General features: G+C 39.6%; 1 protein-coding gene across 4 annotated transcripts in view; it reads left to right on the top strand.

The window, feature by feature from the left end:
* dnah12 (dynein, axonemal, heavy chain 12) overlaps positions 1-25,958 on the top strand; it is a 52,595-nt gene that overhangs the window by 1,139 nt on the left and 25,498 nt on the right. For 2 of the 4 annotated variants that reach the window (XM_087306870.1, XM_087306868.1), the window contains exons 3-42: positions 666-753; positions 859-885; positions 986-1,175; positions 2,148-2,214; positions 2,354-2,512; positions 4,002-4,197; positions 4,294-4,482; positions 4,572-4,725; positions 4,869-4,960; positions 5,403-5,581; positions 6,713-6,848; positions 6,928-7,053; positions 7,139-7,273; positions 8,578-8,771; positions 8,862-9,105; positions 9,232-9,417; positions 9,507-9,707; positions 10,153-10,347; positions 10,472-10,593; positions 11,558-11,840; positions 11,914-12,033; positions 12,107-12,263; positions 12,430-12,602; positions 12,759-12,911; positions 18,470-18,709; positions 18,789-19,034; positions 19,114-19,233; positions 19,311-19,420; positions 21,090-21,273; positions 21,351-21,491; positions 21,574-21,657; positions 21,749-21,937; positions 22,044-22,163; positions 22,391-22,579; positions 22,659-22,810; positions 23,645-23,783; positions 23,975-24,141; positions 24,225-24,480; positions 24,756-25,055; positions 25,267-25,445. In XM_087306870.1, the coding sequence (XP_087162996.1) occupies positions 666-753; positions 859-885; positions 986-1,175; positions 2,148-2,214; positions 2,354-2,512; positions 4,002-4,197; positions 4,294-4,482; positions 4,572-4,725; positions 4,869-4,960; positions 5,403-5,581; positions 6,713-6,848; positions 6,928-7,053; positions 7,139-7,273; positions 8,578-8,771; positions 8,862-9,105; positions 9,232-9,417; positions 9,507-9,707; positions 10,153-10,347; positions 10,472-10,593; positions 11,558-11,840; positions 11,914-12,033; positions 12,107-12,263; positions 12,430-12,602; positions 12,759-12,911; positions 18,470-18,709; positions 18,789-19,034; positions 19,114-19,233; positions 19,311-19,420; positions 21,090-21,273; positions 21,351-21,491; positions 21,574-21,657; positions 21,749-21,937; positions 22,044-22,163; positions 22,391-22,579; positions 22,659-22,810; positions 23,645-23,783; positions 23,975-24,141; positions 24,225-24,480; positions 24,756-25,055; positions 25,267-25,445 (6,582 nt within the window). Of the gene's footprint in view, positions 1-665; positions 754-858; positions 886-985; positions 1,176-2,147; positions 2,215-2,350; positions 2,513-4,001; positions 4,198-4,293; positions 4,483-4,571; positions 4,726-4,868; positions 4,961-5,402; positions 5,582-6,712; positions 6,849-6,927; positions 7,054-7,138; positions 7,274-8,577; positions 8,772-8,861; positions 9,106-9,231; positions 9,418-9,506; positions 9,708-10,152; positions 10,348-10,471; positions 10,594-11,557; positions 11,841-11,913; positions 12,034-12,106; positions 12,264-12,429; positions 12,603-12,758; positions 12,912-18,469; positions 18,710-18,788; positions 19,035-19,113; positions 19,234-19,310; positions 19,421-21,089; positions 21,274-21,350; positions 21,492-21,573; positions 21,658-21,748; positions 21,938-22,043; positions 22,164-22,390; positions 22,580-22,658; positions 22,811-23,644; positions 23,784-23,974; positions 24,142-24,224; positions 24,481-24,755; positions 25,056-25,266; positions 25,446-25,958 lie in introns of all 4 variants that reach the window. The other 2 variants (XM_087306869.1, XM_087306867.1) reach the window with 1 other exon arrangement.

Here is a 25,958-nt window from a genome sequence, read left to right as displayed (position 1 = left end):
GTTTCTCATCCAAATTTCGCCAAACTTTTAAAATAATTGGCAGGAAGATGTCTGCTGACACTGTGGTGAAAACCTCGGAAGCATGCATGGTTAACTCTGAGCAAATGCCTTAAAACTCCGTGTTGCCCTGCGCCCCCCTATACAGATTAAATATACAGTATTTATAATAGTTTCCATATTTCATGATTCATAGTTATTTTTCATTTTTATGCTTTCTGCATTAACTGCATTATCGGGCCTTGAGCTCTGCTCTGTCAACTTTTGATGTTAAAAAAATTACTTTTTGTATAGGATTTTTTTATATTTTGTAAAGTATTTGTATAGTAATTTACAAATCTGACAATATTTAACAGCAAAGTAATAAAATTGTCGGTAAGACTTTATTTTGATGGTCCCTATTGCACTTTCGGTTGCCTAAAAAATTGCATAGTAACTACATGCCAATTACTTCTCATTTGAGTATTAGCAAAGTCTCTTTAATGCAATTCAAAACATTACCACAATACACAAAACAAAAGTTGTAATTAACAGACTTTTGTTTACAGTGTATTATACAGTTACTTTCAAAGTGTTCCACTAATTGCAGTTCACTACATACTGCTACTGTTTATGATTGAAGATATTTACCTGAATATATTGTCATGTGATATCTGCAATTGTTTCAGAGTTGACAGGGCAATGCAAGCTTTCCTGCATGCCAAACAAGCAAGAACTGCCTCTCCTCCTTCTCCTGAACCACAACTTCCCTCAACAGTAAAAAAACCTCTTTACTTGATCATACTTATAACACACTATATAACTGTAAATAATATCTTATCTATGCATTTCTTAATAATGTACTCTATGTTTGTTTTCTAGATGATCAGTGAGGAGAAAAAACAATATGTATGTTATTTTTACATCATAATTAACTTTTATAATGTAAAACCTGGTGGATCTTTTCATTCATTGCCTTTTATACTTTCTCTCCACATTCTCGTTTCAGATGAATTACTTATTTATGAAAGAATGTGTAGAGCAAAGTCCTGTGGCTCCCTTTCAGCAACAGTGGCTGGATGCCATGTTGGGCCGTGTGTCCCTTCAGCTTCGCCAGGGGCCCGGCAGAAATGAGTTACTTGAAGACATATGCAAGGAAGTCAGCGAGAGTTATCTCAAAGTCATGATCAAGTACAGAGGTGAGTTTAGACACTGCTTTGAAATATAGTCACAACAAAATTATTTATTTTATTATTATGTTGCCATATGCGCTTACGTATAACATATAACAACATATAGCCAGGGTTTTTTCTGGCCTGAACATGAGGAGGTGATATCCCGATCATGAAATATTTGCTACTTGAAACAACATTTTTCATGATTTTTATCATCTTATCAAGTATCAACTATTAAAAACATCTTATTTGAAAAAGATAACATTAAATGTAAGTAAATACATGAGCAGTGCTTGAGCATCACTTGGAGTCTGTCTGCCTGCCTAATTTTTGTCAAAAGTCAGAGGTGCACTCAAAAGAATTATCTGCTAAATTGTTGCAAACAATTTAGATGGGTTGAATTTATACAAACAAATTAATTTTAGTAATTTTCAACTTAATTTGTTTGTTTAAGTTTAGCCAAAATAAATTGTTTGCATCCTTTATAATTTAGTAAATCCAAGGAATCATGTTTTAATATATATTTTTTTTCTGTGTGGTACAAAATTTGATGGAATTAGTCAACTTGTAATTATCTATGCAGGAAACCCTGCACAACACTCTATAGGTAGACTATAAGGCTGTATTTGTGTATAAAAGAATGCAGATGTGGACAGGACTAAGCCGAAGGAAAATGAATGAATGATTGTTTCATACAAATCTGTAATTCCCAAATATAATACTGAAAACCATAACTGGCTATTATTCTTTCTCTAATGTCCTGTGTACACTGTATGTCTTTTCAAAATAGATACATACAGATATATAACTGCATGTACAACAAAATATATAATCAACTCATCTCTAAATTGTAAGGCAACTTGCTGCAGTCAATTTACTTGCTGACTCAATTTAAGTCGAATAAACTCAAAAATGTCCTGAATCCGGTTGCCTTGAAATTTTGAGTCAACTTTTTTTTCTTTATTACCGTGCTAATGTTGTTAATCTTTTTTCTAGTAAGCACTATACTGAAAAATCCACAGTCAGCTGACACAGCTTCTCAAGATTGGAAGGGATCTGCTGAGTAAGTGTGTAGATTCATACAAAAAAGGAAAATGTAAATATTCTAGCAACATTTAGCATAATAATTTGAAAAAGGCTGAACTATAATTGTGTATTTGGCAACCAGTGAAATACTTACAATCTTGCTTTTGCTTTAGCAGAATTCTAGACTTCTCCTGTCCATGGCATGACAGCTTTGTGCAGAGTCGAAGAGAGATACAGAAGAATCTACACATACTGCATCCGGCCATGAAGAGTGTCCTTGATATTTGTTACAGCACATTCTCACACCTGCTCCTTATTGATCTGTCAGACTGCAGGTACTGCTGTGCCGTTTCATAATGATGTTATTAATCTGGAGTCATTTACTGATCACATGCTGCATATTTAGTCACTGGATTAAAGACAAATAAATATTTCCAAGATAAAAAAGGAGAAATATTCTTAAATCTAATTCAAAACACAGGTCAAGTGACTTTTTTATTTATTCATTAATTTTCTTTTCGACTTAGTCCCCTTATAAATCAGGGGTCGCCACACGAAATGAACTGCTGACTTATCCAGCATATGTTTTATGCAGCGGATGCCTTTTCAGCTGCAACCCATCACTGGGAAACATCCATACACAATTATTTACACACATACACTATGGACAATTTAGCCTACCCAATTCACCTGAATAGATGATGCACACTTACAAATTAAGGAAAATTAAACAAGTTCAGTTCCATCACATCTACGATTTTAATGAATATTGCGTGAAAAATAATTAAATTGGTTCTTCTTGTCAAGATTGCACATGTACTGTATATAATCTTTGAGTTCAAACTTTGTGTAAAGGATTTACACTGCAGGGGTGCGGATCAAAATGCAGGTTTATTGAGCAAGCAACCATCACAATCAAGAGCAAAAAGATGTATGTAGACAAATCCAGAGTCATAGTCGAATACACAGGCATATGGTCAAAAGGCAGGCAGCAGACAGAAATAAACAAACAAAACAAAGCAATGGTCAAAGGCAAGGCAAGCGCGTCATAATGTTCACAATTCAGTTCAACAAGACTCAGCACTAATGCGTCTGTGTGTGCTGTTTAAATAGTCCTTGTAACCAGTCTTTAAACAGGTCCTAGCTGTGTGAGTGTAATCAATCATGATCTGGAACAGGTTTGTGTGTGTGTGATGCATGACTGGATCTGTAGTCCGTGTAGCAGCGGATTTGTAGTTCTTTAGCAATATGTGTTTTTACCAGCGCTGGTTAGATCAGTTAGATCGCTGGTGATTGTGACAATGAGGGTCTCCTGCTTTATGGTTTTCTTGTTACATAGCAGTAAAGTGTGTTCTTGTATGATTTTATTTGGTAGATAAAAGTTAATAAACAGTAATAAAATAAAATAATAAAATCTTACTGTATTTTACTTACTGTAACTAATAATAATGATGTACTAATTAAACTGCTTAAACATACTATAGTCTTCTAACAGCATTCACACCACATTTCAGCTTTTTGTTTATTTAACAAGTATATTGCCTGTATGATTTGTCATTTGAATGTGCAAACATTGTTCAGTCAAGCTGAAATTATTCATACCCCTGAATTTAATTTTTTATTTATTTATTTATTTATTTTTTTACCAGAAATGAAACAGGCTTTTCCCAAAAGATTATAAAACGATGTACAAGAGGCATCATTATGAAGAAAAAAAATATTTATCGGTTTTTATTTACATTCAAACAAAAACTTTAAGTCAGAATTTGTTAGGTTTATGAATAATTTTGGGTTTGACTTTGTATTACAAAATCTGTTGTAAAGGTCTACAGGGCCTGTGGACTGTGAGAGTCTGAAGAACAAAGTGGCTGTGGAATGTGAAAGAGTCGAGGAGAGACTGATGAAAGCCTGGTTCCCCAAGATCATTCATCTGCTCACCAGCAAAGACACTCTGCAGAAAGTCAAACCCAAAAAACTTGACTCCTTTTACAACTGCGCCTCAACACTTATATCAAATCAGGTGAGGTGATATTTTTCTTTTATGCAGTTTAATATCTGCTAGCATTTTAATTGGTGTATTTGTTGTCGATTTTGTTCACCCCTTGTTTTCTTTCAGCTGAAGGCTCTAGTTGAAAAAAGCGTGACAGCATTTGTGAGCTTGTTCGATCCTCTTAACATCAACAAACTCCCTCTGTTCAAGATGGACTTGATATTTGATGATGAGAAGATGGACTTTTATCCTAATTTTCATGATCTAGAGCTGGCTGTGCTTGAAATTGCTAACCTGATTAGCAATACTATGCAGGTTGGGAGTTGCACTTAGTTATTTTGAATTGCTATTTGACTATTAAGATCTTATGTTTTTGATGTAATAAATCCTGCCTAAATCCACAGAAAGTGCAGACGATCCAGTCATGGCTTGCAGAGGGCAGCATTTCTGTAATAGATGCCAAACTCTCAGATCATGTTCAGGTATGGGCTCAGACCACTCTTAGGAATGCTGTAAGGATGAACTTAGAAGGACCTGCCAAACACTTCCAGAGCTATGGTGAGGAAGCAAAACATCCTGGCAATACCTCAGCAGCCACATTGCAATTCACTGATACCACACACTGTAGAATACCAATGTGTTTCCTGAATCTGTTATTCTTCTAATTCATATACAAAACTTTTTTCATGGATGTTATTCAGTTGACAGGTATGACTGGTTAGTCAATGGGACGGCACAGGCTCAAGTGGACAAATTAATGGAAGAAGAGCATTCTTTTGATGAGCACACAAAGGTCTGCTTAGATTTTATTCAAGATATTAAAACTGTTATCTGTTTTGGTGACCAAAGCTTCAGTTAATCAAAAATACAGTAAAAAGCAGTAATATATTAATTGATTGATACATTTTATGAATTAATTCAGTCATTTAGAGTCACATGTTCCTTCGGAAATCATTATAATACACTGATTTGGTGTTTAGGGAACATTTATTATTGTCGATGTTAAAATCAGTGTTGAAGCTTTAATTTTTTTTCTAGAAAACATTCTTTTCGTCTGCATAAAAAAGTTCAAAGAACCACATTTATTTAAAATATAATGACAAAGTAAAATTCTTATTATGTATTAGTTTCATTTTTAAAAATATTAACTAAAACCTTTTGAACTATAATGTATTTTAGTTAGAATCTGTTTAACATTACATGTCTGTGTTGTATTTTAAATGACTGCACGTCAGCAAGTAGAATGGTTTCGGGCATTGTCAAAAGAGATCTCCAGCCTTCCCTCTTTGATCCATTTTGACATGGTGCGACTGGACTGTGAGGAGCTCAAGCAAGGTCTTGCAAAGAAAGCGAACGCCCTTTCCAAAATCATCGTGGGGAAACTTGTCAGCTCTCACCATCAATGCAGTCTTCAGTAAGATCTGTTCTACAGTTGTTTCGCCAATTTCTTAGTTATAGTTCACCCCAAAATGAACATTCTTTTTAAAAATGTATTTATGTATTGCATTTTTTATACAAACATTCTTTGGCAGCAGCATTGACTTAAATAAAAAGGAAAATAATAATATTAATAGGTAAAAGATAAAAGAAAGAAAGAAAATGGGACTTGTACTGCATTTTCAAATACTACCATTCGGAATAAGTCAATGGGCTCTATTTTAATGATCTACGTGCAAAGTCTAAAGTAGCGGTAGTGGTTTTTATATTTATGTAGAAAATATGTCCTATATATTACATTTTTCATATGTAAAGATATTTGTGTATTGCTGCACATCCTGTGTGTATTAAGCAATGTGTTCGCATTTTGGACCCGCATAAGCATATAACTAACATGATCTGTACTGGACATAAGACCAGCGTTCAATTGGTCAGTGGCACAGTCTATTTCAGTTCCTCAAAATAGCAACATGCCAATAATGCGCCTTATCGCACCTCCTTTTTAGACCAGAACATCCATGAGTGTTATGTGAAATGGATTTGCTATTTAAAAAAATTTGGCGCAAAACGTGAAAATTAGAGTTGCGCTGGTCTGAAAATAGCAACAATTCATGCCAAACAGGTCTTACGCCTTATTGTGCTGGGTGTATGATAGGGCTCAATGTGTAAAAATACATAGTAACAGATGACTATCTTTGTATAAAATGTCTTATTTCAGTTAAAGTTGGTCAGTCATAAATCATTCTGTAAATAGATTCAAGATTTGTATCCACTGGGCCATTGTTGGAGGTTGTGGTTTCATCCAATCAACTATTATTACTCTGGCTTTTATTACATGTATTACATGTAAAAAAGGGAATAAAATCCAAGTCTGTATGGCGAATTTTCATAATCTCAGCTTTTACCCCTTGCCAAAATCTAAATATTTCTGGACACTTACCTTCCTACATTCTCACACTTCCTCAAAATTAATTATCTGCCATCGTCTATTTACCTTTAAATCTTCCAAAACAATTGTGACATTTTCAGGTGAAGTATAATTTCCTGTTAAATCTGTGGTGTAAATACTTTATGTGCAGCTTAGCGATGGCGTGTTTTTGTTTTTTAGGATTTGTGAAGAGTTTGAGGCCATCAGAGACAGAGCTTTGAAAGTCCCTGAAACGACAGAGGAAATGATGGAAATGATTACTTACATTAATCAGGTGAAAACCAAAGGAATAGAGGAGCTCAACAATAGGATAATGGTAAGCATTTCACAGCTGGCTACTTTTTACATTGCGAATAACAGTTCAGATTTGTAACTTTCAAACCGACTTTTTCTAGGAAGCACAACAAAGGATGAATTATTTGATGGATGTCCATATTTTTAATGAGGAGCACCTTGATCTGAACACCACAGTACTGCTCTGGCCACAAAACATAAACCCGATCTTCGATCAAAGTGATGAGGTGATGTTTTTTTTTACAAAGATATGTAGCGTTGAATTTTCAATAAGACCTAATTTAAGAGCACTTACACACTCTGTTGCAATAGGTGATGGATGAAGCCAAGCTAAAGGGTCAAAATGATCTTTCTGGTCGAAGAGAAAAGCTGCTGCTGGAACTCGACAAAGTAGGCCGCAGGATGGAGGAATTTGCTGAGTGCTCTGAACTCGATATGATTCAACAGGTACATTACAACTAAAATCTTCCAGTTAAATTTTCATTTGGCATACAAATCATCAGTAATGTCGATTCCATATTATTTTCATAGTCATTTGCGTACACTACATTTACGTTTAATTATTAGGCAGATTCTTTTATCTAGAGCAACTTACAAATGAGGACAACAGACATAATCAAAGCAACAAAAGAACATGTAAACACTGCGACAAATCCCAGTTAGTCTAATGCAGTACACAAAGTATATACAGTTGAAGTCAGAATTAATCACCCACCCTTTGAATTGAATTTAAGCTGTATAGAAGTGTCTTGAAAAATATCTAGTAAAATATAGTTAACTGTCACCATGACAGAGATAAAAGAAATCAGTTATTAGAAGTAAGTTATTGAAACTATTATGTTTAGAAATGGGCGACGTAGTGGCGCAGTAGGTAGTGCTGTCGCCTCACAGCAAGAAGGTCGCTGGTTTGATCCTCAGTTCAGTTGGTGCTTCTGTGTGGAGTTTGCATGGTCTCCCTGTGTTCGCGTGGGTTTCCTCCAGGTGCTGCGGTTTGCCCCACATTACAAAGACATGCGATACAGGTGAATTTGGTAGGCTAAATTGCAGTAGTGTAGGAGTGTGTGTGTGAATGTGTACGTGGATGTTTCCCGGGGATGGGTTGCAGCTGAAAGGGCATCCGCTGCGTAAAAATGTGCTGGATAAGTTGGCGGTCTATTCCGCTGTGCCGACTCCGGATTATTGAAGGGACTTAGCTGACAAAAATGAATGTTTAGAAATGTGTTGAATAAATCTTCTCTTCGTTAAACAGAAATTGGGAAAAAAGTAAACGGGGGCTAATAATTCTGACTTCAACTGTAGGTAAGAGAATTCTAGTATTAGAAAGTAAAAGATTATTTTTGTTTCTTCAAGATAGAAAAGAAAGAAGAATTAAAAGTGTTAGCAGTTTTCGAATGTCAGAGCATTTTTGTAAACAAAGAAAAAAAATCTATACAACAGAGAGTTTTAGTGTTAAATAGCCAGACCATTTATTAAATAGATATCTGTCAGGCAGAATACCTGCATTTTTTAAATAATTTTTGAAACTTGTCATAATAAATCACTGTAAATTTTTGGTTCAAGTCTTCTTTTTGTTTTATGAAATAAGTAAATAAATAGCTGGTAGGACTTGCAAATGATAGAAAGGTATGGCTAAAATATTTATTCGATCCAGATTATTGGATTTCACAAAGACACTTTGTGATGATTTATAATGTGATTATTTTCTTTTTTATAATGTGGTTCTCTCTTTTTTTTTCTTTTTTTTTATCTAGTATGCCGCTGATGTGAGAACAGTTCTGAAAAGACTTCAGGATATTGAAGAATCAATAGACTTTATCAACAAAGAAGAAGCCCTGTACCAATGGGAGAAAACCTCATACCCAGAGGTGGAGGTGATCAAGGAAAGCATTGAGCCTTATCAGAAGCTCTTCACCTTGGTTCTGAAATGGCAACGTACAAGAAAGAAGTTTGTAGAGACCTTATATCTTTATTATTTATTTTTATTTTTCTCAAAAATCTTGATTTATTTGACAAAGAATGATATCTTGCTCCATAGATGGATGGACGGCTCTTTCTTGGATTTGAACGGTGAGAGTATAGAGCTGGAGGTTGAGGAGTATGTTAGAGAGATGTACAAGATGCTGAAGTTCTTCCAGCAGAAACAGAAGAAGGCAGAGCTAAAGAAGGAGAAAACAGCAGGACTAAAGAAGAAGACCAAGGAGGATCAGGAAGATGACAAAAAGGAGAGTGCCACCATTCTCATTTGTTCCAGTGTTGTGAAGCAGGTTAAAGAATTCAAGGTAGTTTTTTTAATTCACAAAATTCAACAACATTTACTCCCCCTCAGGGAATTACATGAAAACAAATCATAAACATTTCAGTTTTAGGATGAATCGTCCCATTAAAATAATGATTTATATTCTCAGGAGTACATTCCACTGGTGTCCATATTGTGTAATCCTGGCATTAGACCACGGCACTGGGAGCAAATGTCAGAAATTGCAGGTCAGGACTTGACGCCTGATTCTGGCAGCACTCTGCGCAAAATCCTCAAACAGAATCTCACTCCGTACCTGGAACTTTTCGAGGGCATCAGTGCAGGAGCCAGCAAAGTAATAATGCTGTCAATCCACTGCAGTTAAGCTATTAAATGCAATTAAAGGAAAAACAGCTCACTTTTTATTTTCAACTTTACTTGCAGGAATTTGGTCTGGAGAGGGCCATGCAGACTATGGTGGAGGCTTGGGATACGGTTTCATTTCATTATCATCCATACAGGGACACCGGTGTGTCCATCCTGTCCTCTGTGGATGAGATTCAGACCATGCTGGATGACCAGATTGTGAAAACCCAAACCATGAGAGGCTCTCCTTTCATCAAGCCTTTTGAAACAGAAATCAAGGTGAGATTAATGAGCGATAGGCATATTGTAGTCACAAAAATAAGTCATTTATTATTCAAAAATGTATTTTAGTTTTCTTAAAAAATCCATCCAATGCGAATTTCTAAATAAACAAAATAAATGTGTTTCTTTAGCAAATATACAGTATAAAGGTAAAATATGCATTCATTAAAACATTTAGATTCAAAAATAAAGGTTACTAAAATGAAATAAAAACCCACTTTAAGCTTGATGCACAAACTTTGTGTCTATGTAAAGGCTACAACATTTCTATTGATTCACCTATTTTATTTTTTATTATTATTTTTTTGCATGTTTTTGCAGAAGGAACTCAAATGTTTGAGGAAAAACATGTCAAAATCTCAATTCTAGTTTGGAAAACTGTCAATTGTCAGAGTAATATATATTTTTTAATTAATTTAGATTTTTATTTTGTTCACGCCAGGTCTGGGAGGAGCGTTTGATTGGTATTCAGGACACTATAGATGAATGGCTAAAGGTGCAACATCAGTGGCTCTATCTGGAGCCCATCTTTAGCTCAGAGGATATAATGAAGCAGATGCCTGAGGAGGGCCGTCTCTTCCAGATTGTAAACAAGCATTGGAGAGAGGTCATGGCAAACTGTGTGAAGGACCCAAAGGTGATGTAACATATTAAACATGTTTGATTAATATATATATATATATGTGTGCGTGTGTGTGTGTGTGTGTGTGTGTGTGTGTGTGTGTGTGTTTGAAAGGCTAATTGTCTTTCCATCTGCTCAGATTTTAGCTGCAACCTCTCTTCCTGGCTTGTTTGAGAAACTGCAAGAGTCCTACAATCTCCTTGAGAACATTATGAAGGGCCTGAATGCATACCTTGAAAAGAAAAGATTGTTCTTTCCAAGGTATTATATTTAAAGATGTTTCAGGCAAAAGTTTTCTTTTTTACAATGTTACAATAAGCCATTATAGATAGAATTTTCTGAAAGATTTAACGTGTTGTGTTTAAAATTGCATATTTCTCCACTATTTAGTATGTTAGAAACATTATGTGAGTGTATCCAAATTTATAGTCTTACACATATATGTATGAGTTGTACATATAATGGAATTTTTTTTGAGAGTTTTGATGAGTGGAATAGAAGTGACAAAACTGACCCCAATAGGTCATATGAAAATAAACACATTGTAGATAATTCATCCAAATTTCATACCATATTAATACCACATGGAAGAAATGTTATACCCGTTGTACAGTAAGTCAAATGTAGTAAACAGACAGTATGTGATTTCAAACTCACCAATGCTGGACACATTAGCAAGTCTTTTTTTTATTAATGGCAGACAGAAGTTTTGCCTAGGTAGGTTTAAAGATGTCATTACATTTCTGAAGCTACACTCTTGCTACATTCTTAAAATGTAATTCAATTAATTATTTATAAAACACAATATTCACAGTTTAAATTGAAACTTTGAATTCACTTTATTTTATTTTGTTGGTTTTGTTATTGCTGTTATTATCTTTAGAGTTTTTGCCTTTATGTATTTTTTATCTACTTTTTATTTGTTTTATTCTAAGGTGTTTCAAGTACAACAGAACAAACAAACAACACTGTCTGAGAATATTTAGCCAATATTTAAAATTTTAAATGCTTTATATTGCTTTATATGTTTTTGAAGTGTTTTTGTTAAATAAATTACAATTAATTTATTTTTTATTATTATTATTTTTAATAATGTTTCAAACTTACTTATTTCACTTATTTCCCAAAGCCATCTTTCTAAGTCAAGCTTTTTAATGCTTTGTTAACAACAAGTTTAAACATTAAAATCAACCTACATCATTTATATCATGATTTTTTCACACAGATTCTTTTTCCTATCAAATGACGAGATGCTGGAGATTCTCTCAGAAACCAAAGATCCCACGCGAGTGCAGCCACACTTGAAGAAATGCTTTGAGGGCATTGCCAAACTGGACTTCCTGCCCAATCTGGACATCCAAGCCATGTACAGCAGCGAGGGTGAGCGTGTGGAGTTCATCCAGCTCATCTCAACTTCTGAAGCACGAGGAGCTGTGGAGAAGTGGCTGGTGCAGGTGGAGGACATAATGCTGAGAAGCATCAGAGATGTGATCAATCGCTCCAGGCTGGTAAGCCTTTGCACAAATTGATGTTTTTACCATATTTCATTCAATTTTTTTTACTCTGATGTAATGTATTCAGGCTTATCCGGAGACTAAAAGGAGTCAGTGGGTACGTGAGTGGCCTGGGCAGGTGGTCCTCTGTGCTTCTCAGATGTACTGGACGGTGGAGGTGCATGAGGCCATCAGAAGTAGTGCTAATGTAAGGAAATCACTATGAATGTCTCTGTTCTCTGTGTGTCTACAGTTATTTATTGATCTGAGTTGTTTCATAGGGTCTTAAGAAATACTATGAGCAGTTGCAGAATCAGCTGAATGATATTGTGGAGCTGGTCAGGGGGAAGCTGCCCAAGCAGACGCGCACCACTCTGGGAGCCCTGGTGACCATTGATGTGCATGCCAGAGATGTGATCCTGGAGTTGATTGAAAAAGGTTATCTAGTTCAATATAATTTGCATGGTAGCATTTATATTTCATGTTGTGGAAAGCAGTTATTCTTTAACATTGTAAATAAGCTTATGTTGACAATGGATCTTCAATGCAATTATTTGAAGTCGTCCTAACTGTTTTTGTTTTTAACTTTTAATGTCCTTTTCAGGAGTTTCTAGTGAGACAGATTTCCAGTGGCTTGCACAGCTACGTTACTATTGGGCGAATGACAATGTCCGTGTCCGCATTATAAACTGCGATGTCAAGTATGCTTATGAGTACCTTGGAAACTCCCCTCGCCTGGTCATCACGCCGCTAACAGACAGATGCTACCGAACTCTGGTAAATTAAAAATATATTTTATACTATTATTTTCAACTTACTAGTATACAGAAAACATTCAGCTGTGGCAATTTAGTATGTAAGTCTGAAACTAATCATGTCATTGTTTTGAAATTGAATGATTTCTAAAATCTGACTTATTGTTCTGTTACAAAGATTGGAGCATTTTACTTAAACTTGGGTGGAGCTCCTGAGGGGCCTGCAGGCACAGGCAAAACCGAGACCACCAAAGATCTGGCCAAAGCCCTTGCAGTGCAGTGTGTGGTGTTTAACTGCTCAGATGGTCTTGATTACCTGGCCATGGGGAAGGTGAGAGTTTTTATTTTCAAACTGGAATTCAGTTCTTCAGCACAGATCTAAAACTACCCAGAAGCCGTGTAACTGTATTATTCAGAGACTTTTGTTATTAGTGGTCATTAAGTACAGCCACAAATGTATTGGTTATGTTTGCACTCATGTAAACATCAATTACTAGAGAATGAATGTGATTTAATAACCCAATATACTAATGGTGTAGTAGTTATTTTTTTCATTTTTAATTAGAAGTAAAAAACTGTTAGAACTACCTTTGCAAACATTATTATATAATGATGACAAGATCCTAAGACTGTCCCAGTCCTTCATAATAGTCTGTAGGCTTTCTTTAACAACTCATTTAGTCAGATAAGTTTTATTACTAGGTATTATTCCAGTTTAGTCAATTTAATTTGGTTTATACAGACACGTAGGGCCCTATCAAACACCTGGCGCAATGCGGTGCAAGGCACGACGCAATTGTTGTTTGCTAGTTTCAGCTCGACGCAAGAGTCATTTTGACGTTTGGCACCACGCTGTTTAAATAGCAAATGCAATTGCGCTCATATGTGCGCCTGTCATGATGGTCAGTGACCACCGGAGGGCGCTGTAGTTCACAGACTTTGAGAATTGACTACAGCGCCCAAAAGACTACAAGTTCATACATACCATGCGCATTACACCCGGTCCACGTACACTGATTGGCTCACAGCTGTTCCTGTTTCCTGTTAATTTCCTGGACTATTTATACAACCATTTCACCTCTGTTTGTCACTGCGTCGTTTGTCCATCTTGTCTCCGTGTGCCTGTAAGTTTAGAGTTTCTGATTCCTGAGCCCTGTCTCTGTTTTGTGTTTCTTTTTTTATTGTTTATTTGTACTTTGCACTTGGAACACCTTGTTTTTCTGTTTGATGCACATTTTAATTAAAACTGCACTTGGATCCGCAACTTTTTGTTCCTGTTTGATCTTGCTAACGTGACAGAACGACGCAGGCACATTATGGATCCAGCAGACAATAGCATCATGCTGTTAAAACAAGGTAACCGCTCAATAGAGCGTTATATAAAGGAGTTTTTGGAGCTAGCCCCGAAGAGCTCTCACAGTGATCTTTTGCTGATGATGTTTTTCCGGGGAGGACTTTTGGAACCAGTTCGTTCCCTCATGCCACCATACGAGGACGACTGGAACCTTTATCGTTTTATTGAGGTGGCCTTATTAATCTCCGGCTCCCCTCTCTCTGTTGCCCTGAAGGAGGAGAACCCTCAGGAGGGCGGTCTGAGTGTAGGGCAACAGAGAGGGATATTTTCAGGGCCGGCTGATGTATCTATGGGAAGGAGGAGAGAGGCTGGGTTGGAGTTGCGTCCTTATCTGCGTCGGGCTGTCCGAAGATCACCTTTTTCTGAGCCTCTGGAGAGCCTGCTTGAACTGTGTGGAACCCCAGTGTCTGCTCCAGTCCCACAATGCCCGCCAGTGTCGGCTCCAGCTCCAGAGCAAGCTCCGTCACCTGTTAACTATGCTCTCCCTTCTCAAACCACCAGACGGAGGAGGCGTAGGAACAGGACTGCTCACGCCCCAGAAAGTCCACCAGTGTCGGCTCCAGCCCCAGAGCACCCGCCAGTGTCGGCTCCAGCCCCAGAGCGCCCGCCAGTGTCGGCTCCAGCCCCAGAGCGCCCGCCAGTGTCGGCTCCAGCCCCAGAGCGCCCGCCAGTGTCGGCTCCAGCCCCAGAGCGCCCGCCAGTGTCGGCTCCAGCCCCAGAGCGCCCGCCAGTGTCGGCTCCAGCCCCAGAGCGCCCGCCAGTGTCGGCTCCAGCCCCAGAGCGCCCGCCAGTGTCGGCTCCAGCCCCAGAGCGCCCGCCAGTGTCGGCTCCAGCCCCAGAGCGCCCGCCAGTGTCGGCTCCAGCCCCAGAGCGCCCGCCAGTGTCGGCTCCAGCCCCAGAGCGCCCGCCAGTGTCGGCTCCAGCCCCAGAGCGCCCGCCAGTGTCGGCTCCAGCCCCAGAGCGCCCGCCAGTGTCGGCTCCAGCCCCAGAGCGCCCGCCAGTGTCGGCTCCAGCCCCAGAGCGCCCGCCAGTGTCGGCTCCAGCCCCAGAGCGCCCGCCAGTGTCGGCTCCAGCCCCTGAGCGCAGCTCAGTGCCGGTCCCAGTCCGGCTCCTTGCCCTGCCGGCCCCAGTCCGGCTCCTTACCCTGCCGGCATCAACCAGACGTCTAGCCCTGCCGGCCCCAGCCCGGCTCCTTGCCCTGCCGGCCCCAGCCCGGCTCCTTGCCCTGCCGGCCCCAGCCCGGCTCCTTGCCCTGCCGGCCCCAGCCCGGCTCCTTGCCCTGCCGGCCCCAGCCCGGCTCCTTGCCCTGCCGGCCCCAGCCCGGCTCCTTGCCCTGCCGGTCCCAGCCCGGCTCCTTGCCCTGCCGGTCACAGCCCGGCTCCTGGCATTACCAATGCCATCCAGACGTCTTGCCCTGCCGGCACCTCCCAGGCGTCTTACCCTGCCGACCCCAGTCCGGCTCCATGCCCTGCCTGTTCCAGTCCGGCTCCTTGATTTGCCGACCTCGCTCTGGCTCCCTGCTCTGCCGACTCCAGTCCAGCTGCCTCCAGTCCCGCCGGCTCCTTGCCCTGCCGGCCCCAGCCCGGCTCCTTGCCCTGCCGGTCCCAGCCCGGCTCCTTGCCCTGCCGGTCACAGCCCGGCTCCTGGCATTACCAATGCCATCCAGACGTCTTGCCCTGCCGGCACCTCCCAGGCGTCTTACCCTGCCGACCCCAGTCCGGCTCCATGCCCTGCCTGTTCCAGTCCGGCTCCTTGATTTGCCGACCTCGCTCTGGCTCCCTGCTCTGCCGACTCCAGTCCAGCTGCCTCCAGTCCCGCCGGCTCCAGTCCAGCTGCCTCCAGTCCCGCCGGCTCAAGTCCAGCTGCCTCCAGTCCCGCCGGCTCCAGTCCAGCTGCCTCCAGTCCCGCCGGCTCCAGTCCAGCTGCCTCCAGTCCCGCCGGCTCCAGTCCAGCTGCCTCCAGTCCCGCCGGCTCCAGTCCAGCTGCCTCCAGTCCCGCCGGCTCCAGTCCAGCTGCCTCCAGTCCCGCCGGCTCCAGTCCAGCTGCCTCCAGTCCCGTCGGCTCCAGTCCAGCTACCTCCAGTTCTGCCTGCTCCAGTTCAGTTGCCTCTCCAGCCGGCTCTCCTAAAACCTCCTGCCTTGTGTCTCCTGCGGGATCATCCATGGGTCATCCCTCCCGCCCCTCCCTGGTGGTCCTTCCCACTGTTTGGGACTGATTCTCCGGCTGCACCCTGGCTTCCTGCTGGGGCGCCTGACCCATGGACCTACCCTGGTCTGACCCTCCCATCCCTCCCCTTGTTCCTGCTCCGCTTAACAACACCCCCCCCCCTCCCCCCCCCCCGTCCCTGGACTGTTCTGGGAGCGTCTGGTAGCCGCTCTTTAAAGAGGGGGTACTGTCATGATGGTCAGTGACCACCGGAGGGCGCTGTAGTTCACAGACTTTGAGAATTGACTACAGCGCCCAAAAGACTACAAGTTCATACATACCATGCGCATTACACCCGGTCCACGTACACTGATTGGCTCACAGCTGTTCCTGTTTCCTGTTAATTTCCTGGACTATTTATACAACCATTTCACCTCTGTTTGTCACTGCGTCGTTTGTCCATCTTGTCTCCGTGTGCCTGTAAGTTTAGAGTTTCTGATTCCTGAGCCCTGTCTCTGTTTTGTGTTTCTTGTTTTATTGTTTATTTGTACTTTGCACTTGGAACACCTTGTTTTTCTGTTTGATGCACATTTTAATTAAAACTGCACTTGGATCCGCAACTTTTTGTTCCTGTTTGATCTTGCTAACGTGACAGCGCCCATAGGCTTTCTGGTGTAGAAAAGGAGCCGTATGAAGGCGCATTGCTGGCACATTGCTATTTTGATTAACTAAAATAGAGTGCACAATAGACCAGCTCAAAGCAGGTCTAAAGTCTGGGCGAGGCAGTGGCGCAGTAGGTAGTGCTGTCGCCTCACAGCAAGGAGGTTGCTGGGGTGCAAAGCGGATTTTTCCGTCCTTAAAATAGCAAAAGTGGATTCTGACACACCCTTAAAGGTCACATAGTTTACCCCTTTTTTATGATTTATTATTAGCATTAAGGTTCTTCTGAGTGTGCCAGTTTAGGTTCAGTTCAACACACAGTTCAGATGTTTTTATTATAATGTGTTAAAAGTGTTATTTTGTGTACACAGTTTGCTGTTTTAGGGGCGTGTAGCTTCACATGAAAATTAGTTTCAAATTCCCGCCCAACATATCAAGGGGGCGGAGCAAAGAGCTCGCCCGCTCTGTGTTTGGCAGCAAACAGGCAGACAGAGACGCTGCATGAGAGGAGCAGCATTTAGCCGTACATGTACGCCTCGGCCACAGACCAAGCAGAGTACACAATCATTTGTGTCTTTGTATAGTTTCTCAGCAAACTGTGTGCTAGTTTAAAGTGCCGAGCTTGTACACAGACTAATAACCACGCACACTGAAATAACTTTGACTGAGGCACCGGATGACCCGCGATGAGCCGCGACATGGCACACCAAACACAGACATTCGCATGTTCAGATGACACTCTGTGGTAGAGATCTGCGCGGGACTAAATATTGAATCCCGCCAGGTTCTTGCCCGAATCCAACCGCTCCCACTTATATTCAGCATTTGTTGTCCCACTACCCGCCGCACCCGTTCCCGCTAACGAGCGGGGGGAGAACAAAACCGAAAACCACCCAGCTATACGGAGTCTAGACAGCCTATAACAAGCTGTCTGTATAAACACACACACATAAGCACGCTCTTTCTCTCTCTCTCTCTCTCTCTCTCTCTCTCACACTCACACACACACAGACAGCAGCACAAAGGTCTCTCTCTCTCATTCGCGCGCACACACAGCAACAAAGCGACACTCATGTGAGGCAAAGGCGCTCGCACTTTACAGCTGCACCTAGTTAAGATCACACTCACAGGGAGCTTCTGTGACCTCGAGAAATGCAAACGGCTGAAGTTTAAGGTAGACGCAATGAAAACTACACGTTTGCAAACCTACCGAATGCTGATCTTGTGTTGAGCCCAATGAGCATTACATCTAAAAATAGAGCAAGGGTGTTCCTCTAGTGACACCACTTTGACTCACACGCTGAAAATGTCGTACATGAAACGACAAACTGAGGATATGGTGACACGCGCCTGTCAATCAATATTGGTGGGCGGGGGGACCGCACTCCTACATAAAGTTGCGGTCGATCTTAAAACAGCTCTATTTGGTCCCCCGTTTTTATGTTGTTAAATTGAAAAAAAAGGACTGGGTGTGTTTTTATCACCCCAATATGATGGTCTATACAATATATTTATACACATGTCTTTCCAGACAACTTGAAAAGTAGATTTTTCACCATAGGTGCCCTTTAATGCTTTTGCCCTTTGGACTTTGCGCCCAGATTGTCAAAATAGAGCCCTTAATCCCCTTTGTTTCATCAAAGATTTGACTATGTTAAAAGCATTTACTGAATACTGATGTTGTTTTAATTTTTCAAAACTGCTACACAAACTATCATATTATTTCCTAGTTCTTCAAGGGATTGGCTTCTTCTGGTGCCTGGGCCTGTTTTGACGAATTCAATCGGATTGAGTTGGAGGTGCTGTCTGTGGTGGCTCAGCAGATTCTGTGTATTCAGAGAGCCATTGAAATGAGACTTGAGTATTTTGACTTTGAGGGCACAGAGTTGCGCCTTAACCCCAACTGTTTTGTCGCCATCACCATGAACCCTGGATATGCTGGCCGATCTGAACTTCCTGACAATCTAAAGGTGATTTTTTTGTATTCTTGAAGTTTCTTGAACATCTGTCTCTCTGACATGACTAACTGTTTTTTTTAATGTCACTTAGGTCTTGTTTAGAACAGTAGCCATGATGGTGCCCAATTATGCACTGATTGCTGAGATCTCCTTATATTCATATGGCTTCCTCAATGCTAAGCCTCTCTCAGTGAAGATTGTGATGACCTACAGGCTGTGCTCAGAGCAACTTTCCTCTCAGTTCCACTATGACTATGGCATGAGAGCTGTTAAAGCAGTGCTGGTGGCTGCTGGGAACCTCAAACTCAAATTTCCAGATGAAAATGAGGATATACTTGTAAGTGAAGGAAATGGAAGAACAGTTAGAATATTAACTTGTTCTATTAACTGATACATTAACCTCATTCTCTTGATAGCTTCTCCGCTCCATCAAGGATGTCAATGAGCCCAAGTTTCTCTCTCATGATATCCCTCTTTTCAATGGAATTACCAGTGACCTTTTTCCAGGAATTTCTCTACCTGTGGCGGATTATAAGGTAGTGTGATATAATGTTATTAAATGTTTTAATGACATTAAGAGATTTCAGTTACGTATTTGTTTTTTATACATTAGTTGTTCTTGGAATGTGCTCATTTGTGCTGCGAAAACCACAATGTGCAACCTGTTAAAGTTTTCCTGGACAAAATTATCCAGACATACGAGATGATGATTGTTCGACATGGGTAAGTGGAGTTTTTCTGAATAGTAATTCTTAAGCTAATTCTATTTTTAGAAGATGTACGCCACACACACACACACACACACACACACACGCACACACACACACACACACAAAACACAATTCAAATGCAAAAGGTTTATGAGAGATTAATATTATAATCATTACCAATAATAGTCAATCTTCTACATGTACACTAACTGGCCACTTTATTGTGTACACCTTACTAGTACCAGGTTGGACCCCTTTTTGCCCTAAGAACAGCCTTTATCCTTTGTGGCATAGATTAAACAAGATACTGGAAATATTCCTCAGAGATTTTGGTCCATATTTACATGATAACATCACGCAGTTGCTGTAGATTTATTGGCTGCACATCCATGTTCGTAAATCTTCCTTTCCACCACATCCCAAAGGTGCTGTAATGGATTGAGATCTGGTGACTGTGGAGGCCATAAGAGTATAGTGAACTCATTGACATGTTCAAGAAACCAGTCTAAGATGATTCAGATAATTGGGTATGATATCCTGCTGGAAGTAGCCATCAGAAGATAGGTACACTGTGGTCATAAAGGGATGGAGATGGTCAGCAACAATACACAGCTGGGATGTGGGGGGTTATACAATGCCCGATTGGTACTTAGGGGACCAAAGTGTGCCAAGAAAATATCTCCCACACCATTACACCACCACCAGCCTGAACCATTGATACAAGGCAGAATGGATCCATGCGTTCATGTTGTTGATAATAAATTCTGACTCTACCATTCGAATGTCGCAGCAGAAATTGAGACTCATCAGACCAGGCAACGTTTTTCCAATCTTCTATAGCCCAATTTTGGTGAGGGTGTGTGAATTGTTGCCACAGTTTCCTGTCCTTAGCTGACAGGAGAAAAATGTGTGTGAAAATTCCAGTTGATCAGACGTTTCTAAAATACTCAGTATGGCCCGTCTGGCACCAACAACCATGCCACGTTCAAAGTCACTTAAATCACCTTTCCTCCCCATTCTGATGCTTGGTTTAAACAGCAGCAGATCGTCTTGACCATGTCTACATGCCTAAATGCATTGAGTTGCTGCCATGTTATTGGCTGATTAGAAATTTGCGTTACCGAGCAGTTGGACAGGTGTAAAGTGGCCGGTGAGTGTATCACAGCAAAATCCACTGAGTAAAATTTACTCAGTTTAGATAGTATTTGAAGTTAAGAAAACAATGAAAGGATAAATTAGATGATGATTGACATTAATATAAAGAAACACAGAACTATAACCAACTTCAGTCACAACTTTAGATGAAATTAACTGAAATATAATCCATTGAATCTCTCAAAATCTCAGCAGAGGATCCTTAAGCAACTTCATGAACAGCAGCTTTGCTTATTACCAGCCTGTTGGGTAATAGGGACCAAATACTCTCTGAACTGAGTAAATTTTACTCTGAGGATGTGTATGTAGTCTGTTGACTGAAAGAAAAAATATATATAAAATGCATAATTTTAAATCTTTAAACAAAACTTTTTTTGTGTTTGAAAGTTTTGACCCCCTAACTGAAAATCTATTTAGGGTCTTCCATAATTTTCATCAGATAATACGAGAACATTCTATAAGTATGACACATGTTTTCCAATCAGTATGGCTAAACAAAGTATGAATTTAAATATCTTTAAAAATAGGTTCATGCTTGTCGGAGAACCATTTGCTGGAAAAACCAAAGTACTTCATGTTCTTGCTGATACTTTGACCCTGATGAATGAGTCGGGCTACAACGAAGAAGAAAAAGTAATTTACCAAACTGTCAATCCTAAATCCATCACGATGGGTCAGCTTTTTGGCCAATTTGATCCTGTGTCACATGAGGTGAGAGTTTGATTTCTGCATCAAACAGATTTTAAAAGCTATAGTATATTTGTATATGCATATGTCCCTTTTATCAGTGGACTGATGGGATTGTGGCAAACACCTTTCGAGAATTTGCCTCAAGCGAGACCCCAGAGAGGAAATGGGTGGTGTTTGATGGCCCCATAGACACTCTGTGGATTGAGAGTATGAACACTGTGCTGGATGACAACAAAAAGGCAAATCAACATTATTTGATGTGTTCCTTCTCAGCTTTTTAAATCGGTTTGTGTATTCATTAATTCTTTTATTTCATTTTAGCTATGCCTCATGAGCGGGGAGATTATTCAGATGTCCAGTCAGATGAGTCTGATTTTTGAGGCCATGGATCTGTCACAAGCCTCTGTGAGTCAACCACAGTATTTGATATTAAGCACTGTTCACATATGCACCACTTCAGATTAAGCGTACTAGCAGTTTGTGATTTCTGCTATAGCCTGCCACAGTAAGCCGCTGTGGAATGATCTACATGGAGCCGTCTCAGCTAGGATGGACTCCTCTGGTGCTGTCATGGATGAAAACACTTCCTGACCCACTTCAGGCACAAGACAATTCCACTTTACTGCAGCAACTCTTCGAGTGGCTGCTTCCTCCCACACTTGTTTTGTTGCGCAAGCAATGCCGGGTAATTGTTTTATGTATAGTACTTTAACCACATCTCCAGTATTTTCTGATCTTAGATGGTATTAATACATACAGTACTTCATAGTATATTGCTTTACATGTTCCAGGAGGTAATTCCCAGCAGCAATAGCAATACTGTTGTGTCTCTCACACGACTTTTTGAGATGCTGCTGACTAGACCTGTGAATGAAGACCCAGGAAACAAAAACATGCGCACATGGATCATGGTAATTGTTCATTTTTAATTTGCAGCACTGTCCTTCAGCTTAGTCCCTGATTTATTAGGGTTTCCCACAATGGAATGAACTGCCAATTACTCTGTCATATGTTTTATGCGGCGAATGCCCTTCCAGACGTAACCCAATACTGGGAAACACCAATACACCCATACATCTCATTCACACACATTCATTCTTCAGTTTATGTGTAAAATGCTTCTTCTGTCCTATTGCAGGCAGCTTTTGCCTTTGCCCTGGTTTGGTCTGTTGGCGGTTGCTGTGATACAGACAGTCGCAGTCGATTTGACAAGTTTTTGAGGGAAATGATCTCAGGGAAGGCAGAAAACTGCCCCATTCCTGCTGCTGTGTCAAAATGGGAATGTCCCTTTGATGAGAAAGGTCTTGTGTATGACTACAGTTATGAGGTTGGCATATAGCAGTGCAGTAATATGATCATTTAAAAGATATTTCTTCAGAAAATAATTTTTTTTCCTTCTAATTAAGTTCAAAGGAAAAGGACGTTGGGTGCACTGGAATGAGTCGATCAGTAATGCACCATTAGGAGACAAGAATACTAAAGTACAGGATATCATTGTCCCCACCATTGACACTGTGCGATACACTTATCTAATGGACCTCTGCATTCAATATGGGAGGTGAGTAATTTGTTTTTAATATCTTGTCAAACATTCTGCAGCTCTCAAACCTTTTACATTTCTTTGCTTTATTAGGATCATCTTAGGTCAGAAAAAAAATGAAAATCTCTGTAAATATAACAGAAATTATATATATATATATATATATATATATATATATATATATATATATATATATATATATATATATATATATATATATATATATATATATAATTATAATTATATATATACACACACACACACACACACACACACACACACACACACACACACGCACACACATTCACCTTAAAAACACACTCAATTCAATTCATCAAACAAGAAAGTATCTGGAAAACGCACAATATCACATAAAGTACTTACACAAATGCATACAAACCATACAAAAAAATAAAAAAACTTTTACATGCTTAAAACTAAATGTTCAGTAAATGTTTTTCAATGTGAGGAATTGTTTACAAAAGGATTTTTTGACAACTCTCTGCAGTTGAAACATTGAAATAAGACATATTACATAGTACTTGAGACTTAGAGATGCGCAATGGTTAATTTGCCCATCAGTGTTTAGACTTTCAGCAGTGAAAATTAAACCACGCTGAACTGAACTTAACTGAAATTTAGCTCTACAATATACATTACAAATATGCTATAGAAATAAAGATGAATTTAATTGAATTGAATAAAATATTCCCCCCAAATTTTAGAACCACTGCATAAAACCATATCTTTTTATTCACCTTAAATGTAATTGTCAAGCTATTGTTTTTGATTTGTATTGTTTAATTCAGCCAACCTAATCAGAAATTGTTCTTACCTTTCATCTGTACTTAGGCCTTTGTTGCTCGTTGGCCCCACTGGCACTGGAAAATCTGTTTATGTGAAAGAAAAATTGATGAACAATCTCGACAAAGACCTCTTCCTTCCCTTCTTCATCAACTTCTCAGCTCGCACCAGTGCCAATCAGACCCAGGTATCCTCCATGGTGCTTTTTAATCACTATATTGTCTATATATATATATATATATATATATATATATATATATATATATATATATATATATATATATATATATAATTATTATTTTTTTTAATGCTTTCCTTTAAATCATATTTAAAAATATGGAATATTTTTCCATAACACACACTTTGTTTATATTCCAGAACATTATTATGTCCAGACTAGACAAAAGGAGAAAGGGAGTATATGGACCTCCCATGGGAAAGAAGTGCATAATTTTTGTGGATGACATGAATATGCCTGCAAAAGAAGTATTTGGTGCACAGCCTCCAGTCGAGCTGCTTCGTCAGTATTTTGATCATGGGAACTGGTAAATTTCAGTACAGTATAATCTGTGGTTGTCTTTTTTTTTTTTACTCTACTTTGCTTTTATAATAAAGTATTATATTGTAGGTATGACCTCAAGGACACCTCAAAAATTACACTTACGGACATGCAGCTGATCTCTGCGATGGGTCCCCCTGGTGGTGGGAGGAATGCAGTTACTCCTCGTTTCCTTCGGCATTTTAACATTTGTAGCATCAATGCATTCAGCGATGAGTCTATGGTGCGCATTTTCTCTAACATTGTCACATTTTACTTGCGAACAAATGAATTCCCACCTGACTGCTTCACGGTTGGAAATCAGATAGTCAGTGCAACACTTGAGGTAAGTAGCAGGCTGAAGTTTAAATGATCAAAAACATTAATATTATGTATTATTATTGCAATTTAAAACAAGTGTTTTTTTTTAAATTCTACTACATTGTAATACATTCTTGTGTTGAAAGAGTTGAATTTTCTGTGTCACATCATTATCTAATATGCTAGTTTGGTTAATAACAAACATTTATTTATATTTTTATTGTCTGTTTCACATATTTACATTATTTATTGTTTGTCTGTTCTTCTTTATTGTCTAATTCTATGTTCTGTATTAAATAGGTGTATCAAAAGGCCATAGAAAATCTCCTGCCCACCCCAGCTAAGTCTCATTACACTTTCAACCTAAGAGATTTCTCACGAGTGGTGCAAGGCTGCTTGTTACTGAAGAAGGAATCACTTACAAACAAGCGAACAATGATCCGGCTTTTCGTCCATGAAATTTACCGCGTCTTCTACGATCGCCTTGTGGATGACCAGGACCGAGCCTGGCTCTTTACACTCACAAGCAATATTGTGAAGCAGCACTTCAAGGACAACTTTGACTCAGTATTTGAACATCTTAAAGATGGTAACAAACCTGTACGTGAAATGACACACTTGAAAATGTCTAAAATATAATCTTAATTTAATTAATATTTTCTTAATATTCTAAAATTGTAGAAATTTTGTTTTAAGAATATTTATTTATCATAAAACAATCTACTTTAAAGGAGAAAATAGTCTCTGTATTCAATATATTGAATCACCTCATCCTCTGAAAATAAAGATTTTTTTTCTGTTTATTCCTCAGCTTTGTGAGGAGAACATGCGGAACTTGTTATTTGGCGATTATATGATGCCAGACGTTGATGAAAGTGAGAGACTTTATGCAGAGGTTCCTTCAGTCGAGCGCTTTGGTGAGGTGGTTGAAACCTGCCTGGATGAGTATAACCAAACCCACAAGAACCGCATGAACTTGGTCATTTTTCGGTAACTTTTTTAAAAGCTTTTTAAACTTTAGCACATGAAATCACATACATACTGATCTTGTTAACTACAGTAGTGTTCAAATGGTTATATGTAACAAATTACATACATTTTTATTTTTAATCAGTTTTTATTGGCAATGTTTAAACAGCATGTAACAAAACTTAAAAAAAGACTTTACTCAACTTCGTTATTTGTCTATGAAAACGTGTAGACAAACATTCTTTTAAAATTTTATTATATAATATTATATTATTATGGCATCACCGTGGCGCAGTGGGTAGCACGATCGCCTCACAGCAAGTTGCTGGTTCGATTCTCGGCTGGGTCAATTGGCGTTGTGTGGAGTTTGCATGTTCTCCTCGTGTTCGCCTGGGTTTCCTCCAGGTGCTCTGATTTCCCCCACAAGTCTAAAGACATGTGGTACAGGTGAATTGGGTAGGCTAAATTGTCCATAGTGTAAGTGTGTCAGTGATTGTGTATGGATGAACCCAGTGATGGGTTGCAGCTAGAAGG

The sequence above is a fragment of the Danio rerio genome, chromosome 23, assembly GCF_052040795.2.
Source record: "Danio rerio strain M-AB ecotype USA chromosome 23, GRCz13ab, whole genome shotgun sequence".
In the NCBI taxonomy this organism is placed as follows: Eukaryota; Metazoa; Chordata; class Actinopteri; order Cypriniformes; family Danionidae; genus Danio; species Danio rerio.
Note: the sequence above shows the minus strand (reverse complement) of the source record. Positions and strands in the feature narration are given on the sequence as shown.